This window comes from Chinchilla lanigera, unplaced genomic scaffold (genome assembly GCF_000276665.1).
Source record: "Chinchilla lanigera isolate Chin_1 unplaced genomic scaffold, ChiLan1.0 scaffold00001, whole genome shotgun sequence".
NCBI lineage: Eukaryota > Metazoa > Chordata > Mammalia > Rodentia > Chinchillidae > Chinchilla > Chinchilla lanigera.
The window spans coordinates 9,690,519-9,709,398 of record NW_004955402.1 but is presented as its reverse complement, the minus strand read 5'-3'; the positions used below and the strand labels follow the sequence as shown (position 1 = coordinate 9,709,398).

Here is an 18,880-nt window from a genome sequence, read left to right as displayed (position 1 = left end):
ATGGCATCTGACACTAAGGAATAAAATAGTATTTTAGGGATACTAACGTGCAGACAGCGTTCTCACCTAGTCTCTTTAACCCTAGAAGGATGAACAGAATGGGAAGGTTGAGACCCTAAGAATTCTAATGACTTATGTTTGTGATAGTCTTTTTTTACTCATTGTCTGGTTTGGTTAGAACAATTTTAGAAGAAACATTTTCTGATCTGCTAAATGCTGAAGCTGCTAAAGCAGATGACGTAGGTTAAGAACAAACTAGGTAAAAGGCTCATGTAGAATGTATCAGAATTTTTAAAAATTTCCTTGTCATTGAAGAGCTTGACTTTGTCTTACTTAATCTTAAGAAGAAATATTATTCCAAAGATACTAAGATAAAAATTGGATTTATACCAGGGTTTTTAACTAATAGGGCTATTTTAGAATTCAGCCTTCATGTAAGGTCTGAGAAGGGAGTAGGCCAAAAAAAGTCTCAGTCCTGAATGTGCCTTATTTGCTGTCACTGACAGAGGCCCTTGAACTGTCTGAGCTATGCACGGCCCCGTCTGGGCGGGCGAGAGGCCCCGAGTCCTGGGCAGGCGGCGCGGGTGTGGGGCGGAAGGGCAGAGGTACCATTTCAGCCACGCGCAGAGTGCTTTGCTGAGCACCGGGAGCTTTCACATCGCATTCCATCTTCATAGTAATCCCAGAATTAGAGACTTGAGAGGCCGTGTCATTTTTGTAAGGCTAAAACAGGGAGACTGTCGGCTCATTTCCCTTCAAGTTGGGCGCTCTAGCAGGTGTTTTTTGGTAATGGGTTGGACAATAAATACTTCAGCTTTGCAGCCTCCATCCAGGCCACCTGCTGCATCCGTTCTGCTGTGGTACCCCAGCAGAGCCACGGCACTTAGGAATGAGCATGCTCAGTGCCAATGAAACGTTATAAAAACACAAGGGAGCCAGGCATAGTGGTGCCCGCCTCCAATCCCAGCCCTCAGGAGAGTGAGGCAGGAGGGTCGCTGCGAGCTCTGGGTCACCCTGAACTACAGCGAGACCCTGTCTCAAAAAACCGAAGACGTGGGCTGCAGCCCAGTTTGCTGATTCGCTGCGGTAACGCGTGAGAACAGGGCCAGCTGAAAGGGTGCAGGGTCACTCGGGTTTCAGAAGAGCATTTTATAGCTAACAGCATGCAGAAACGGACTTGGTACAGGAAGACAGCGTATCCTTAAACAGTGCTTATGTCACAGTAAGAATACTTACAAAACTAGTTTGTGATCTTGAGGTCACTTCACTTTGGCCATTCTCCTTGCCCACCCCTCCCCCCACCCGAGGTTTGAGCCGATGTGTGTTGTTCTTGGGGCACCAGCCAACTGTACAACTGTTACAAAAATGTTTATTGTTTACCAAAACCAGTGGACCTCTTACCAAATGCTGCTTGGTAACAAAATCTTATCACAGTTTTAATAAAAAAGAAAAAAGATACAAGCTAACTATTGGTCTCATTGTCATTAGTTAGACTCTCTGCAAGGTCGCTTAACCCAGACTTGTTGAGCGCACTGATGAGGTTATCGGGGGTCGCGTGGATGCCCTCTTGGTCCTGCCAGGCCACCAGGAGCTGCCGCGCTCTCATCCTCACGTCTTCACTGTCACATTCGATCTGCCGGATTTCTGAGTCCTTCATTTCCAAGTGAGGAGCCAGAATCTTCCAGTGTTCCCCCAACTTGTTGGCAAATATTTCTATTTGCTCCCCTGTCACAGGTTTATCCCGCCGAACATCAGGACCTAGGAAACAGGTCATGAATCAAGTTCAGTGACTTGCTATCCTAAACGTACAAAAGAGCTAGAAAGCTAAGGGGTTACTGAGTGCCTAATCACCTTTCCTAAGCTGTATTTTTTAAAACAGTTCTTTATCGCACTCTGCCTTGGTTGAATACCTATCTTAAAATCCTGATCATTAGGTCAGTAATCGAAGCTAAAGCTGCTACCTGTATTGTACGTGTGAGGACTTTCCTTGCAGTCAGCTAACGGAGAGAGGAACGACATTTTGCTTTGAAGTACGAGTATCTTCCTTCCCCTTACATAGCACTATCACTTCCCAATTTTATTACATAAAATGGAACATCTTGACACTGTTAGGTAGTATTTTTCCTCATCCCTTTCAGTCCGAAACAGCTGAGATAAAACTGGTAGAAGTTGAGAAGTAGATCAAATTAACGTACCTCTCAACATAGAACCCCAACTTTTCCAATCTGTAAAATAGCCAAGAAAATTCAATTCTTACTTTCATTTTCCTTCAGTAAAGCATCATTATCTTCCTCATCTTCATCCTCACCTGTTTTTATTTCTTCAGAAGGAGGCTAAAGGTGAAAAAGAAGAATGCTGAAAGGGATACGAGTTTCTGAAGTGCGGCTGGTTAGTTGGAGGTGCCTGGCTTAGCTACGACCGACTGTGGTCCCCAGTGCTGGGACCAGGTCCTTCCCCGGAGCGCTAACTGAACGTCCGGGGAGAAGGTAACGGAAGTGCCGACCTGGAGGGGCGCACGGAGGGCCACAGCTGGGTCCCACTTCCCCACCTCCCCGCTGGGCACACGGCGGCAGGTTTGCAAACACTGTACCTAAGGGTTAGCTAGGCACGTCGTTGCAGTGGTGCACTACGCAGGAAAACTATCGGAGAAGAGAGCAGTAGAAAGCCCAAATCCTCTGCCGCTGCTGTTCAGACCCAGGCTTTGACTCAGGGTGATATACTGACAGACTGGGTAACTTCATGTCCTCAGCTTACCGACAGGCAATAGTTTACCCAAAGTATTACGAATCTAAATTATTTGCTACACAAAAATGATTATTGGTTTTATTCTTTTTCCTTTTCATTTCTAAGACATGGTTTGTAGGTCACTTATTTTTTAACATGGTAAACTAAATTCCGTCTTGATTGTTCAAATAGTAATAGTAGCTTTAAAGAAGATAATGTCAAAGGCTATGAAAAAACGCTTATGTTACTTACTGGTAGTTCCTTGGCTAACTTTATTACCATGTTTTCGAGATACTCTGGCAAGCTTTTAAACTGCTGGTTAGTTGGCTGGAAGAAATGTGGGCTTCTCCTTGCTAACAGTCTCAGGGCTCTCCAGCCATAATTTGAATTGTTCACAGCTCTATAAAAAAAAGACAGTTTTATAAATTTGAGTTTCCTATTCCTGTATTCCCTTCTACCTGATCTGATTTTGCCACAACTTTATACCCAATGGTAACTGCTCAAAGCCGTCATCTTTTCACTGTGACCCGAAAGGACTGCTCATTGCGCACCCATGCACCAGTACCGGAAATCAACTGATTTGTAATTTCAACACATCTGAAGAGGCAGGCTCAGGCACAGCCAACACGTGCTGGAAGTTTACATGTATTTCACTGAGTTTAAACAAGTCAGCATGTGTCCCCAAGTCCTCTATGTGTAGGATGGGAATTATCCACCTAGTTATTTGGGAAAATACAGGTTCATAAATTCATAAATAGGTGCCTGTGTTCAGTGACTTAATACCCACACTTCCAGTATTAACTATAGATGTTACATTTAGAATATAAATTCAGCAATGGGTTTTGATGATAACTGAATACACACTGAAGATTCCCTAACCCAAAAATCTGAATGCTCCAAATTCTCAAGCTTTTTGAGTGCCTCAACAATGCTCAATTGCTAAAGCCTGTGCAAACATTCCACATTATGGGTAAGGGATACTCAAACGGTATTTGGTTTTCTATTTATAGAACACCCAAAGTTTAATTCACCTAACACTAACTCCAGTCAGTAAAAAGTGGCTCAAATCACTGAAAGAGAACTGTCCAGTAGCAAACACAGCAGCAAAGCCAAGAAAATCAGGAACTGGTCCCCAGTGGAGCGTTGCCACAGGCAGTATATACACGGATCACAAAAACACAGAAGTTGACCGCATTTACAAGTTATTGGAAGTCCCCCATCCCCAGGTTCACACACGTGCAGTCTAGTTCGTGCGGTCATCTCCCAAGTGGGCCTGTCACCCGTGGGACGTGCCTGCGGCACTGAAGACCTGGGAGACGCCCCCTCGACAGTGCGGGCTGTTCTCAGTGAACGCCTACTGCGAAGCTTTGCTTTCCCGGCTCATCTGCTTAGTCCATTTAATTTTTCACACTTTCAAAATTTTGGATCAATTATGCAGTTTTTTTTTTTTATGCAGTTTTCTTATTCTCTAGTGATCTATTCAAGTTCTTAACAGCCCTACAGAACTATCACTTTAAGGGTGAATCTACCTCACAGGAGGAGACAGCATACACAGTAGTCTTTTAAGCAAGGGTCGTACTGAGCAGAAGCACTGTGAACACTCAAGCAGGACAACACTGGCAGCGCAGCTCAGGGTCCACAAGGACTTTCCACCTCCCTTCCTCCGCCTTCACCGGCTGAGGAGCCAGAGCCTCCTTAACTGAGCCCGTGAGGCGGGTCCTTAGTACCTGACACAGTGGCTTGAGCAGTGTTGGCAAGCTCAAGGGATTGGCCCGTTACAGACAATGACGTGGGTGAGAGCCACGAGAGTGAGGATTTCGAGTGCAAAGTGCCATGAAGCGCGCACTACAGAAGTGCGAAAAAACAGCATCCTCGGCTGGGTCTGCGGTGAGAAAGGGTGAAGCCAGAGATCGCGTGTGCAGGGCTCTGAAGGGGAGGCCCTGGGAAGAACGGAAACGCTGAGAGAGAACAGCAACTGAGCGACAGGAGCCAGAGCGACAGGAGCCGGCGCAGGAAGGCCTGGAGAGGCCCGGGAGGAGCCGGGGATAGGCACGCTCCAGCACTTCATGCCGGAGACTAGACTTGTGCTTTAGTGTTCTGGCTTTTGGAGACGGGGTCTCACTACATGGTTCAGGCTGGGTTGGACCTCACTATGTAGCCAGCCCAGGCTGGCCCAGAGCTCATGGTGATCCTCCTGCCTCAGCCTGGTGAGCGTGGGGATTACAGGTGTGCCATGCACCACCATGCCCCGCTATGTGCATTTTATCTCAGAGTCATGGTCAGCTGCACGGAGAACTGAAATTAGACTAGTTAAGAGGTTAGAGCAACTGCACAAACTCGTCACAGGGTCTCACTAAAGAATACTGAAAGCTAACTGTAGCATGCATGGTTCAAAGCGAATCCCTGTTTAATCCTCGGAGCAACCCTGTGAAATGGGTACTGTCACTTAACAGATGAGGGGCTCGGGCTACTTGCTGGTAATGGGAACTCCTGAAGTTCCTCAAGTGAGTTGGACAGTGTAGACGGAGGTGGGGTGGCAGCAGATAAAAAGCCATCTGGTCGGAGAACGCTGCTTCACAGATGCCCAGAGAAGGAACCAGAACCTATGGAGGGGCGGCACGCTGGCGAAAAACATCTGCTTTAAGGGTTTGCCTTTTCAATGGCGTCGTCAAAGAGAGATGAAATGACAGGTGGGAGCTGTGAGAGTGGTGTGACCAGGGACGGCAAAGCGCAGGAGCGAGCCGAGCAGGGGACCAGAGGTGCAGAGGGGACAGCGGGAGCCCTGGCTTGGGGCAGAGACTGCTCTGGAACAGGCGGTGGTGGGAGAGGTGGAGCCAGGGAGGGGGCAGTTTGCTTACTAGTTTGAAACAAGGGTGATTCCAAATCCCGCTCGATAGGTAATAGGAATAATCCTTGAAATCAGAATGTGCAGTAATGTGAAACTGGTAAACTCCCCTAGGGGGAAAAGTACTCTGTTGACTGCCCTCCTTGTTAGGCTCTCTGGTATACATACAATTCCTAGGAAAAGATAGTGGAAGAAATTAAAATTTGCTCATGAGAAGCATTACTTACTTATATTCATTTTCAACCATGTTTTCAGGGTCTGCTTGTTCAATGGCTTCTTCAAAGAACTCCTCCAAAGTTGGCATGTACTCCCTAGACATTACAAAGTAATAGTGAGGACCATGTATTTGTTCTTTTTTGTTTCTTCTGAGACAGGGCCTCACTGTTATGTAGTCCAGGTTGGCCTCAAACTCATGGCAATCTTCCTACCTCAGCCCCTGAGTGCTGGGATTTCAGGCATGCGCCACCACGCCTGGCAGGAGGATGCATCTCTTCTCTTTTTGTTTTGGTACCGGGAATCAAACTCAGGACCTTCTGCTCGCCAGGCAGGCACTTGTGCCGCTGAGCTCTATCCCTGGTTCCCAGGACTATATTTCTAATACTCATAAAATGGTAGAAATAAAAGATTCTCACAGTACCCATACATTAGTTAGCAATGACACTTAAGAAACTCATCTGGTAACTACACAGTATTACGTGTCACCTACTATAGACTATATATGACACACTTTACACTGCAGTGTGTGGATATGCTGCTCTTCCAAGGGTGGGCAAGGTTTTAACAGCATTTGAATTTCACTAGCAAAAAAGTTACTTTCACTTCATGTCCCCATCCACCAACAACTTTATTAAACCTAAACCAAAACTAATAGCAGACCATGAGATTGTAAGAGTTTAGCATGATTGGTTTTTAATTTAATCTTTTTTTGATTTGTTTTTAAAAACAAAATTTTGATACAGACCCAAATGAGATCCGAGGATCACATGAGAAGTTCTACATCTCTAAGACTAGAAAAATGGGGTCTCTAAAGAAATAGCATCAAATGGCATGACATTTCGTTACAGTAACAAGCGTCGTAATCAGTACTGCAGGCCTGTGAGATTTCTTGCGCCTTTACCACTACTCTTCCACATACCATACCAGACACAATGAACTCACAACAATGACCGGCCAGAGCGGACATGCACAAATGTTCTGGAACCAACTGCTAGTTTTAAGATTACAGTTTTTTAAGCAATCAATATCAAACATGACTGCTACCATATGCCAAGCTTCTGCCAGATTTGCTTCCAATTTTTAAAGCACTACAAATATAACTCAAGCTCCCTGTGCTTCCTTCCTGATTTCATTCCCCTTTCTCTTCTGAGGTAGCTGCTATTCAGAATTTGGTATAATCGTTCTCCTGTGTGCACACGTTCTGCACCTTTTCAGACTTTCAGTAACGGAACCCTGCTTGTATCCTTACGCAACTCCAGCAGACTCCAACCAGCAGCAGGGCAAACTATTTTTACCTGCAATTCCTACAAACATCTTGGTATTTAAAATCCCTTAGCTTCTTGGCTGTGAAGTTGCCTGCTGTGTTTCTTAACTGTACTTTGAAATACTGGTGAAGCAGGGCACCTTTTCAGAGCTTATTAGGCTGCTACTTTTGCAACTGACTATTCCTGTGTCAATTTTGTTCTACTGGCTTGACTCAGTGTCAGATTCACAGGCATCTAATTTTATGAATCCTTCCTGTAAAAAAAATCCTGCGTGTCTTAAAAATCTTTTGGTTTGGTGGTCTTCTATTATTTGTGGCCACTACAGTTATTTTATTAGCATTTCTAGCTATTTTATGGCGGGAAGACGTATTCTGCCGTGCCAAAAGTCAGCCACAGGAAACTTAGGAGCGCTGATCTTAGCTGAGGAGAGACTCCATTCTCCTATGAAGCTGCAGTCAAGAAAAACAGCATTTGAAAAACATTAAACTTGCCTTGTCTCTGATTTACAGGCTTCCATATTATCAGGACACAAATTCCACAGCCTTGTTAACTCCTCACTACAAAATAAGACACAAAATTTTTATAGACACCATCCTCGTACGCCTTAAAACTGAAAAAGACAACATGATGTAAATTGAGTTTCCAGCTGGTGGCAGTACACGTTTTACTTTTCTCCTTCATAATGTTTAGTATTTAACAGGTTTGCTTTAGTCATGTGTGTATATAGCAAACCCAAATTTATATTCTATGGGAGTTCCTATGGTAACATCTTCAAAATATAAAAATAACCAAGACTGCCCCACACATGGAGAGAGAAGTTGACCTACTTTCCCATCAGAATTTTCTTATTGGGTCCTTTCCCTAGGAAGTCCTCTGGGGCTGTTCTCTTCCGTACCACTCTCGTGGGCTTGGAATCTGATGTTCTGTGGGGAACAAAACATACACTTGTTTTGGAATTGCATATGAACAGCAGAAAGGAAAAGCCATTATTAATGTGAAAGAAAACTTAGGGCTGGGGGAGGGTTTAGCTCAGGGGTAGTATTTGACAGGTATGTGCAAGGCCTTAGGTTTGGTCCCAAGCACCACAAAAACTAAAACTAAAACCAAAACCAAACCAAACAAAAAAAACAGAAAAAAGTTGTTTTTCTCCTAAAAAAGATGAAAGCTTTATATTATAATAAAACATTCATGAGAAGACAAAAATGCCACAAAATAGGCCAAATTACAAGTAGAGATACAGGATTTTTTTTTAATAGTAAATACAGATCAGTCTATTCTGACAATCAAAAAAACTCTGAAGTAAAAATACAAATAGAAGTAAGGTGAAGTGGTTGTATTCCTAACAGAGTATAACTTGCATTTTTATACAAAACACAGGGGCTGGGGATTTAGCTCAGTGGCAAAAGCGCCTGCCTGGCAAAGCGCAAGGTCATGAGTTCCATTCCTGGTACCAGAGAAAAACACACACACAAAAAAAAAAAAACAAAAAACTAAAATTTATACAAAACACACACAAGCTGGACATGGTGGCACACGCCTGTAATCCCAGCACTTGGGAGGCTGAGGCAGGAGGACTGTTGCAAGTTTGAAACCACCCTGGGCTACAAAGTGAGCTCAAGGCCAGCATGAACTGCATAGCCAGACCCTGTCTCAAAAAAAAAAAAAAAAACAAAAATTAAATGAAAACACACACACATATATCCATATATGACACAGTCATATCAAGTTGTATTTTGAAATGTCTTTCTATTTCTTGTGGTAAGTATACATCTACCTTTCTTTCACAAAACTTGGGCAGCCTTCATTTTTCCATGAGTTCCAATTTTCTTCAGTGTTTAATATATGCTGGGAAAAACAAAGAAATTACATTTGCATAATGAAATTCTCTGAAATTATACTTTGTGCTAAGAAAACCATGTACGTGTACATTACCTACCTCTACCATCTTTGAAAATCTCTCTCCGTCGGGGGGGTTTTCAGATAGTAGCTGTGATTAGAAAGAATATACTAAGCTTTCAACAACTTTCTGCATCACAGGAGTGGTTTGCAGGCAGAGAACCAGGAAGTGTCTGTGGTCTTGTACCTGAGCTTAACTTTATCCTTATTTTCCTACTTGGGGCTGAAACAAAGAAAATTCTAAATTTTCGTTTTTCAATCCTAGGTTTGCTGCGCGTTGGACTTACTTGATAGACTGACTTCGTGGTATCTTCAATCCACAGCGACTGTTCATCAGTTAAAACGTAGTTTGAGCTAGGACACAAAACAGTAAAAACACACCTGAGTTACATATAGCACTGTGTGTTTAATTTTACAGTTGATTTATGGTCTTGAACACAAGGTATGTAACATTAACTTAATCATACTGAAAAGTGCCAAAAATTACCAAGAACAGTCCCAAGAGAGCCAATACAGAGAAAATGCTTGTACTTGAGGGTAATGAAGACAAGGTGTGCACCGGGAGAGTAAGACCTTCAACTGACTGACCTAGCTGTGAACACAGTAATGCGTGTTTCACAAGCTGAACGCCAGGTGAGGTGACACAACCGATCCCTACACACGAAGCACTTTTAGCTAGGCACACTGCGTTCCTTTAAAATCAGTTCAAAACAATGCGACTAAGACCCCGAGAACCGCAGCCAGCGCTGCAGGCAGACCCCAGCTGATGACCGGCTGCCGCTCTACAGCCCGGCAGACGCTGACCGAGTCTCTGCACCCGACCGAGCACCGTGCGCGCGCTCCTCCGGAACCCTCGCCACCCCCACGTGTACACATTAAACCTATGAAGACCACAGCCCAGTGATGTGCCGAAGGCCACCAAGCTCGAGTTCAGACCCAAATCCAACTCCAAAGACCCTGTTCCTTTCTTTTTTTTTTTTGTCTCTTTGAGACAGTCTTGCTATGCAGTTCAGGCTGACCTTGGGATGACTTTGTAGCCCAGGCTGGTCTTGAACTCAAAAAGATCCTCCTGCCTCAGCCTCCCGAGTGCTGGGATTACAGGTATGCGCCACTGCACCCGGCAGACCCTGTTTCTATAGAGCACGCTAAACCTCTAAAATAGAAGGGCTGGCAACCGTGAGGGTGGCACTGAAGCCAGAGTGAGACAGTGGACTCACACCTGGCAGAGCGCCTCGAGCGGCGCCTCTTCAATTCTGGGCAAGAGGGAATGGTCTGCACCGGAAGGGAGGGGTGCGTGTGGGTAGAGACCCTGATGAGGTTTTGTGAAGCCCCGAAGAAACCAGAACTCCTCCCTCCGGGATTTCCTCTGTCCCTTTCGGGTCTGACATTCTAGACAGCGCCACACCTGGCAGCGACGTGCACAGGGACCTCCGCCCACTGAGAAAAGGCAGCACTCAGGAAGCCCTGAAGCCCAGCAGAGAAGACTCACATTAACAGCAGATGATTTAACACCTTTTCCTCACAATAAATACCCTCCATCTGAGAGCTCCCACTGGCTGGCTGCTGTAAGAAAAGCAGCAAAGGCGTGCAACCTTGATACAGAAGATGAGCCCGAGATGCAAGAAAAACACTGTGACTAAGTCCTTTCCCTTGCGCCTTTACAAACCCTTCACCACCCCGGTTAGCTCACCTTTTGAATTTGACTTGCCCTTTGAGATACTGGAATAAGATGAGATACTGCAACAGGATGTGTCGGCGGAAGTTACTGTCACTCAGCTGTAAATCCATCAACTACTCAAAAGACAAACACAGACATAAAACAATACATTAAGATCAAGTTTTTCCTAAAGGAACAGTCATGCAACTATGGAAAAGGAAGATTCCAGGCTGGGGATTTGGCACAGTGCCTGCCTGGCAAGCGTGAGGTCATGAGTTCGATTCCCGGTGCCGGAGGAACAAACAAAAAAAGAAATGGAAGATTCCAATTCAACCCAACGGCGTCTGTGAGCTCAGCCCATGGGCGGTGTTGCTGCCAAAGCCCAAGGACTGAACAGCAAAGGTGTCACTTGGGTTTCCTGACCATTTGAGGCCATGAGATACTCATGCTGGTGAACAGCAGTGCTGTGTCTAGGGGCATGCTGTCAGGACAAAATAAGGCAGACACAGTAGGAAGGAAGGGAAGGGCTGCGGCCTTCCCAGATGCAGAAATGCAGGCTGCAGTAGGAGAGGTCCAGCAGATGGGCAGCACTGCCCAGGGTTTAGGAGGAACATCCAGTGTCGAAGGAAAGTCCTTCTGACTGTGGCCCTGGAACCTGAAAAGACTGAAGACTAAATCTACAGACTCCCATCAGTTCTGCCTTTATGACCTAGTACAGTGATGGCAAACCTCTTTTTTTTTTTTTTGTCTTTTTGAGGTAAGAGTCTCACTACGCAGTTCAGGCTGGTCTGAACTCATTTTGTAGCCCAGGCTGGCTTTGAACTCACAACGATCCTCCTGCCTCAGCCTCCCAAGTGCTGGGATGACAGGCGTGCGCCATGGAGCTTTCAATGATAACTCCCAGCTGGCTGTGGCACGTGTGCCACGGGTCACCACCACGGACCTAGAGCACGTGCTAGACGAGCAACCAGAAAGACAGCGGGAAGGCCCAGCAACTGGCTTCTGCTTCAGCGTCCCACACGCTCGGTGAAGCCACGTTGTCCCTATCTACCAAAGCAGGCTACCATGTAACCGCCATTTCACTCAGCTTGCCCCAGCTGAGGGCTCCGAGTTAAGCAATCCCTGGGTCTTTAAAAAAAAGAATGACTGGCCCTCCAGTCAGCTTTCTCTCACGCGTGGGAACGGAGTATTAGATTGTTAGTTATCATACTCACTCTCCCATCCCACGCTGGCAGATGTGAATGGTGCGCTATCTGTTTTCCTGTCCTCAAAATCCTGCCAGACTTCTCTCTCCACACAGACCCTCAGTTCCTGGACCTCAACCCACCCCACCGCCACGGCCACTCTACTCCAGCTGCTCGCTGTGCGGCCGCACGCTAGACCCAGCTCCGAACCCACGGTCTCACAAGCAGCCCCTTCCCCGGCCTCTCACTCGCGCGCTTCCGCTACACCTAGTATTTGACCTTACTGAGACCCTAAGGCCCTGGTGCTCTTTATTTTCTGCGTATCTGAGAGCCACAGAGCCTGTTTTTTATTATAACCCTATTTTAGTCCAGATAAAGGGTCAGGAAAATTTTTACTAAAGGGCCAAACAGTATTTTTAGGCTCTGTAGGCCAGGAAGCATATCCTCGATATTATGTAGGCCCGTATGCAAACATTTAAAATGTAAACAAGCAAACAAAAGCAAGCAGTGGGCCAGACTGGGCTGTAGCCCGCTGAGACTCCACGGCTCCTCCTGCAATATTCCGGTCCCCCAGCTCTGCCGCCCGCACCTGCGCACCGCCTCTCGGGCCCGCGCTGGGCTGCAGGCGGAGGTGCTTGCGGGAACGCACCGAACCGCGCACCGCTGCACTGCTGCGTCCAACTCAGAGATGTTTTACTCCTTAATACTTAATAAAAATTTTATTAAAATTTAATAATACTTTATTCTTTAAGGCTCCTCTCCTGCCCAGCAACTATTTTAAACCTTTTCACTTACCACAAACACTACTGACCACCCCTCCTCCCTTCAAGTACATAACTACTTCTGCTTTCAACAAGGTCGTTATAAAGCTGGACGTCTCTAATTTCTTAGCCTCAAAGCTACAAATTAGCAGCATCCACACCCGTTCCCTCATTTCTTTCTGTTACAATATCCGCATGGCAAAAGGAAATCCACTCATCTGGACGGCCCAGCCTCCCGAGGAGCTGCTCCTTCACTGACCGCCCTGCTTTCCTATCTTCTAGCCGTGTCCTTCCCAAATTCTTTCATTAGCATTAAATACTAACCTCTCAAAGGCAACCCCATCCTCACCTGCCCTCCCTTTAAAGTGTAACTTCCTGAAAGAATCAGCGCAGCTCACGATTTCCTGTCCACCCCTCAATCCGTTCTTAGTTTTCCTGTTTCCCAATCCACTGAGAAGTCTTTTTGTCCAGATTTTCAATGACTCAGTTTGTTGTAAATCCAATGAACACTTCTGTCACAGTGCTCACTCTGTGAGATGCCTGGCAACCGTGAATTTGCGCTTTTCTAGTTCTCCTCTGCTCTCACGGGCTACTCTTCAGCCTCCGACCTTCCTTTTCTATTAACATGTTCCCTCCGGCGCTGTATCACCCAGGGTGATGCGGATGAACCCAGAAAGACTGGGACTGTCCCATGCCACTTGGTGGGACGGTCATGCATGTACTACCAGGGGTTCAGAGCTGCCGGCAGCAAGACACACAAAACATGGCCGGGTTGCGAACGCGTTAAATGCTGGTTTTCTTCCTGCTTCAGTTTAACACTTTCTTCTCCTTCCAATCTACACTCTCCTTCTCCGGGCTGATTTCACGCACTCCAGTTTTACTTACCACTTGACGACGGAACCCCCAAACCCATACTGTCAACTTCCACCGCATTCCAAATCTCCAGATTTGTATACAAGCAACTACACATCTCCACTTGAACGTGCAACTGACACTTAATAGATTTCATGAACAAAAATCAAAGGCACCACCGTCCTCAGAAAACCTTTTCTTTCCCAGTGCTTGCTGATTCAACGAGAGGCCCCATCAGCTATCTACTCATTTGCCTAAGTGCCTGCAGGAAAGCTTCCTGGAGCGGGTAGGGCCTAAATTAAAAACAGCAGTAGCACACCTAAAGCTGTAGAGTTGGTAGAGGAGATCAACAGGAGGAAGAAAGGAAAAAGGCACTGAGTCAAGTAAGAGACTTGGCCCTCGAAAGGACCTACACAGTAAGTCTGGGGAGGAGACATGAAAGCCGGGCTTGAGGCAATCACCGCGGCTAGGCACTGCTTGGTAACTCTACATCTACCGCTGAAGTCACCTAACTTCAAATATTTTGTCAGAAGATAGTTTTCCTTGACAGAAAGACGACACTGAATCAGTTCCAAGAAGGACTTTGATTGTTCACGCTAACTGCTCCACACTATGCTTAAGGAAGCTCAGCCTGGTGAGGACTGAGCTACCTATGCAAGTTTACTCGGCCAGTGAGCCAATTTTTTCACTTACTAAAAACTGCAAAATATTCATGTTCTTCTCCCATTTTCAATTCTTCCATCTTTTTCCTGGAGGCCTGAGTGTCATCTAATTTGTAACTTTTAATCAGCTAAAACTTCCTCACCATACTGCACTGCAAAAGTGGTGAGAGATAATCTTTAAATGAGGGAACACAGCTATGGGCCAACAAAACCTGTACTATAGATTTGCCAGTCACTGCTGCAATTTACCCATCTTTCATGCTGTAGAGATCTCTGCTGTACGCACTTACCACCCAGTTTCCTGCCGAGAACGCTGAGGACGCTTCCAAACTCTCAATTCCACCACGTATCACGTACTGTTCTTGAATTTAATGGAAATACTTTCTAAAGTTTGATTATTATATTTGCCATAAGGGTTTCATCAATTTCCTTTATCAGCTTAGAGAAAATTCCCTTCTACTTCTTAGTTCTGTCACATTAGACTTTACTGAATTTTCTTGGTATTTCACTAAGAACAACATTTTATCTTGAAATCTGTTGATAATCTGGCATTAAAGAAATCTTTCCAATGATGAGCCACACATTCCTATAGGATAAATCCTTTGAAGTCTCTTATCTAAAAATAAACAAAATACAGCAACTTCCATTGATTTTTAATTTTTTTTTTGTAACCAGAAATTGACCTTAGGACCTTGCACTTGACAGGCAGGCACTGTGCTGCTGAGCTATAACCCCGGCTCATGATTTTTGAATTTTAAAATCATTTCATTTTTTATCTCTATGAGACTGATACATAATTTTTCCCCTATTTCATCTTAGATTTTTCTTAAAATTTTTACTTTTATATAATGAACTAGGCTGATGCTCCTCTTTGAAATTTCTGAAAATTTTCATTTACATCAAGAATTTTCTTTAAGTGCTGGTAATATATGCCCCCAAACTTCTGGCCCCACTGTAATTCTTACTGCTATTCTTTAATGATTATTCATTTACTCTAGTTTTCTATCTGATTGTGATGGATGTGTTCTGTAAAGTTTGTTTGCTATGTTCCAATAATTTGTTATTCTTATTTACTTGTTTCTTTGAGGTTTATTCTGTATTTTTCCAGGTTCTTTTTTTTTTTTTTTTTTGGTCTTTTTGAGGCTGGGTCTCGCTATGCAGTTCAGGCTGGCCTTGAGCTCACTATGTAGCTCAGGTTGGTCTCAAACTCAAGATGATCCTCCTGCCTCAGCCTCCCATTTCCCGGGTGCTTGAGTTGAACGTTCAATGTGTCCCTCTTTCCTGTTATAATTTTCCCTTTATGAATCACTTTGTCACCCTCACTTCTAACATGTAATACTTTTCTATAATTTTGTTATGAAATATATATAACCAACTGGGAACATCTACTATGATTTCTTTAACTCCTAAGGTATGCACTTTTGTTTCTATACTGGTTTCTTTTTAAACTATGCTTTCTGTAGTTCTAATGTTCTAGCTTATGCTGTGAGCAGAGCCTATGTTCTGCATGATACGAAAGCTCTGAAATTTGCTGAGACTTCCCCTTACGAGCTATCAAACCATGTGAATGTTACATGTATATGCAAAAAGAACGTGTTATTTATAGTTGTACATGTAATAATACATCAAGCTTTACTTTTACTGTCCAGAGCTTCTATCTACTACAGTAAGTGGACAAAACAGACCTAATACAGAACAACCTCTTTTGTCTTTGAAATCAAATTAGTCTTAGTTGTCCAAGGAAGAAAATGAAACCCTCAAACTAATATTTATCAACTTTAACCAAAAGTGAAGAAACATTTCTTTTGAACTTAAGATTACCAGCTAAGAGAAAAAAAACAAAAAGCAAAGAACATTTCTAATTATGCGCAGTGAAAAAGAAAGAGTTAATACCTTTTCACTTGTTAAAAATTTTGCAAAATATACATGTTCTCCTCCTGTTTTCAATTCTTCCATCTTTTTCCTGGAGGCCTGAGTGTCATCTAATTTGTAACTTTTAAAAACAGCTAAAACTTCTTCAGAATACTGCAAAATAAAAATATGAGTTAGTTTTATTTGGCATTGTTACCAATAATTTGATTAATGCTTTTCTTTTTTTCTTTTGGTACCAGGACTTGAACTCAGAACCTCCGCTTGCCAGGCAGCCGCTGTGCCGCTGAGCTGCATTCCCAGCCCACTCAGTGCTTTTCTGCACCAAGTACTTAAGAATTTACTCTCAGTCAACCATGTATATATACTGGAAAACAGATTACATAATAAAAATTATGACATCAAAATGGGGATAAAAATTATTTTGCATGAAATTTCATGGTATTATGAAAGTGGGCATAAACTTACGCCTGAAGAAATATGACTTCTTCTAAAGTTTGTGTGAGGGGCAAACAGAAAAAGGAATGCTTTGAATGTCCCTTGGTCCCTGGGGGGATAGGTCTGAGGGCCTCACCCCCAGTCTGTGGAGCCCAAATGCAAGGATGCCTAAGTCCCGCAGACACAGGGGCCGGGGATATAGCTCAGCGGCGTAAGTGCTTGCCTGGCAAGCCTGAGGTCATGAGCTCAATTCCCAGTACCAAAAAAAAAGAGGGCCTGGAAATCAGTGTTTTTCAAAGTTCTTGGGGCTGGGCATTTAGCTTAGTGGCACAGCACCTGCCTGGCAAGCACGAAGTCTTAAGTTCGATTCCCGGTACCGGAAAAAAAAAAAACACCAAAAAATAAAAAAATAAAAAACAAACACAATGGCATCCTATATGCATATTACTACGCATAGCCTCCTAGGTACCTTAGATCATCTCTACATTGCTTATAACACCCAAAACAATGTAAATGCTATGAAAATAGCTGCTACGCTGTATTGCTCAGAAAATAGTAAGAAAAAAGCCTGTGTATGTTCAGTACATATGTAATTTTTCCCCCAAACATTTTTAATCTGTAGCTGGTTAAATCTATAGATGTGGGTCCCACTGATATATGAAGGGCTGAACGACAACAAAATTTGCCAGTGAAATTATTGAAAACTGTCAAACATTTCTTGTGCTGAGCTTGTGACTGAACAGAATAAGGATGTCATGTTGTCCAACTGGAAGATAATTCCTTATGACTTCTCCAACATTTAATTTGAATTTGGATGGTATCCCCTTCTAAACTCTATATAAAATAAAATTACTAAAAACAATATAGAACATACACCATGTTACTAGCTACCTATTTACCCTGGATTCCGATTATGGCAATAAAGGACAAGTGAATTAAAAAAAAAGGAAACAGAGTTCTTATAAAAGGTTTGGCAAACATTTTTTGCAGAGGAGCAGACACAGTAAGTAATCCCAGCACTCAGGAGGCTGAGCCACTGCAAGTTCAAGGCCAGCTGAGCTACATAGCAAGAGGCTGTCTCTAAAAAAAGTATTTGAGGTTTCATGGCCCACTTACCACCTGTGACAAGTACTCAACTCTGCCACTGAATCACAGAAACTACCACAGATACAGAAATGGTCATGGCTGCATTACAATATGCACCTTTCCACAAAGCAAAAGGCTGATCTGACACAAGGCCAAAACTTCACCACTACGCATTTTATACTCTATTTTTTTATAGAATAGCTAAAATAACGTCATGTAAAGACAGAATGTACTCTTTGAGGCTGAGGCAGGAGGGTTCTAAGTTCAACCTCAGTCTGGGCAAATTAGCAAGACCTTATCTCAAAATAAAAAAAAAAAAGAGCTGGGGATGGAGCTCAGTGTGAAGGCCTTGAGTTCAATCCCTAGCCAAGTGGGGAAGGGGGAAAAGGTAAAATGTCCTCAGCAAAACAAACATTAATTTATACTGGTAACAACCAGTATGCTAACAAAAAAAAAAAACTCAAGGTTTTAGTTTTAATTTTTAAATTCCCAACTCACTTATAAAATCTGTAGTTTAAAGATTATAATCTACGTTTTGAATCTTATAAAATAGGTAGAAAAATAGTAGAAGCAAAACTCTATATAGTGAAAAATATAGTCCTACCACCAACTGTAAAATACTGGCCTTTTATTATTTTGTTTGTTTGCTTTTTTTTTTTTTTATTTTTGTCCTTTTGAGACAGTGTTTCGCTATGCAGTTCAGGCTGGACTTGAGCTCACTTTGTTGCCCAGGCTGGTCTCAAACTCCCAATGATCCTCCTGCCTCAGCCTCTTGAGTGCTGGGATTACAGGTGTGTTGTCACCATGCTCGGCTATCACTGGGCTTGTAATAATCTAGGACAAGCAGCTCACCTTGAGAAAAGTTTTCCATGAAATCTTCTCATAGCACTGCACTGGGTTCCTGAAGTAATCTTGAAGTGACCAGAATTTTCTATATAAATTGTAATCAATCGGAATGGAGCTAATAAAATAAACATCACATTAAATCATTTAAGTTCTTTTATAAAATATGTAAATTTTTTTCAAAGGATTATAGTAACATAAAATAAAGGGGGTATAATTTTTACCACATACTTTCTAAGTTTTTTTGAGGGAGGGGCTGCAGGAGTTGATGTATGAAAGACTGAAAAATGCTTTAGTTTCTTTGTATATAAAAGGTTAGAGAAGTATAAAGTAAGCTGCCAGTCTAAAATATTTTCTGTAAAAGTGGGTGATAAAAGATAGAACAAAATGAAAATATTTTATTTTAGTAAAACACAGAAGCACATTTGGCAAAAATACTCACTACAAGATTCTAGCATTACAGTGAAAGTATCATGAAATATCTTTTTAAAGAATAATTTTGTTAAACTTATATAGACTGCGTCTTAATTCAAGAAGAGCATACACACACATCTATAGGTAAAGTGAAACATCACCTATCTT

The 18,880-nt window shown here is 43.3% G+C and overlaps 1 protein-coding gene across 1 annotated transcript in view; it reads right to left on the bottom strand.

The window, feature by feature from the left end:
- Positions 1 to 1,353: 1,353 nt before the first annotated feature.
- The window catches only part of Thoc1 (THO complex 1), a gene marked incomplete at its 5' end in the record, with an annotated part of 32,835 nt that continues 15,308 nt past the window's right edge, over positions 1,354 to 18,880 (bottom strand). The window contains 12 exon segments of the mRNA XM_013519833.1: positions 1,354 to 1,758; positions 2,258 to 2,333; positions 2,977 to 3,124; positions 5,797 to 5,880; positions 7,542 to 7,607; positions 7,878 to 7,973; positions 8,825 to 8,895; positions 8,987 to 9,037; positions 9,234 to 9,300; positions 10,637 to 10,737; positions 15,956 to 16,087; positions 18,308 to 18,416. Of these exon segments, the coding sequence (XP_013375287.1) occupies positions 1,463 to 1,758; positions 2,258 to 2,333; positions 2,977 to 3,124; positions 5,797 to 5,880; positions 7,542 to 7,607; positions 7,878 to 7,973; positions 8,825 to 8,895; positions 8,987 to 9,037; positions 9,234 to 9,300; positions 10,637 to 10,737; positions 15,956 to 16,087; positions 18,308 to 18,416 (1,297 nt within the window).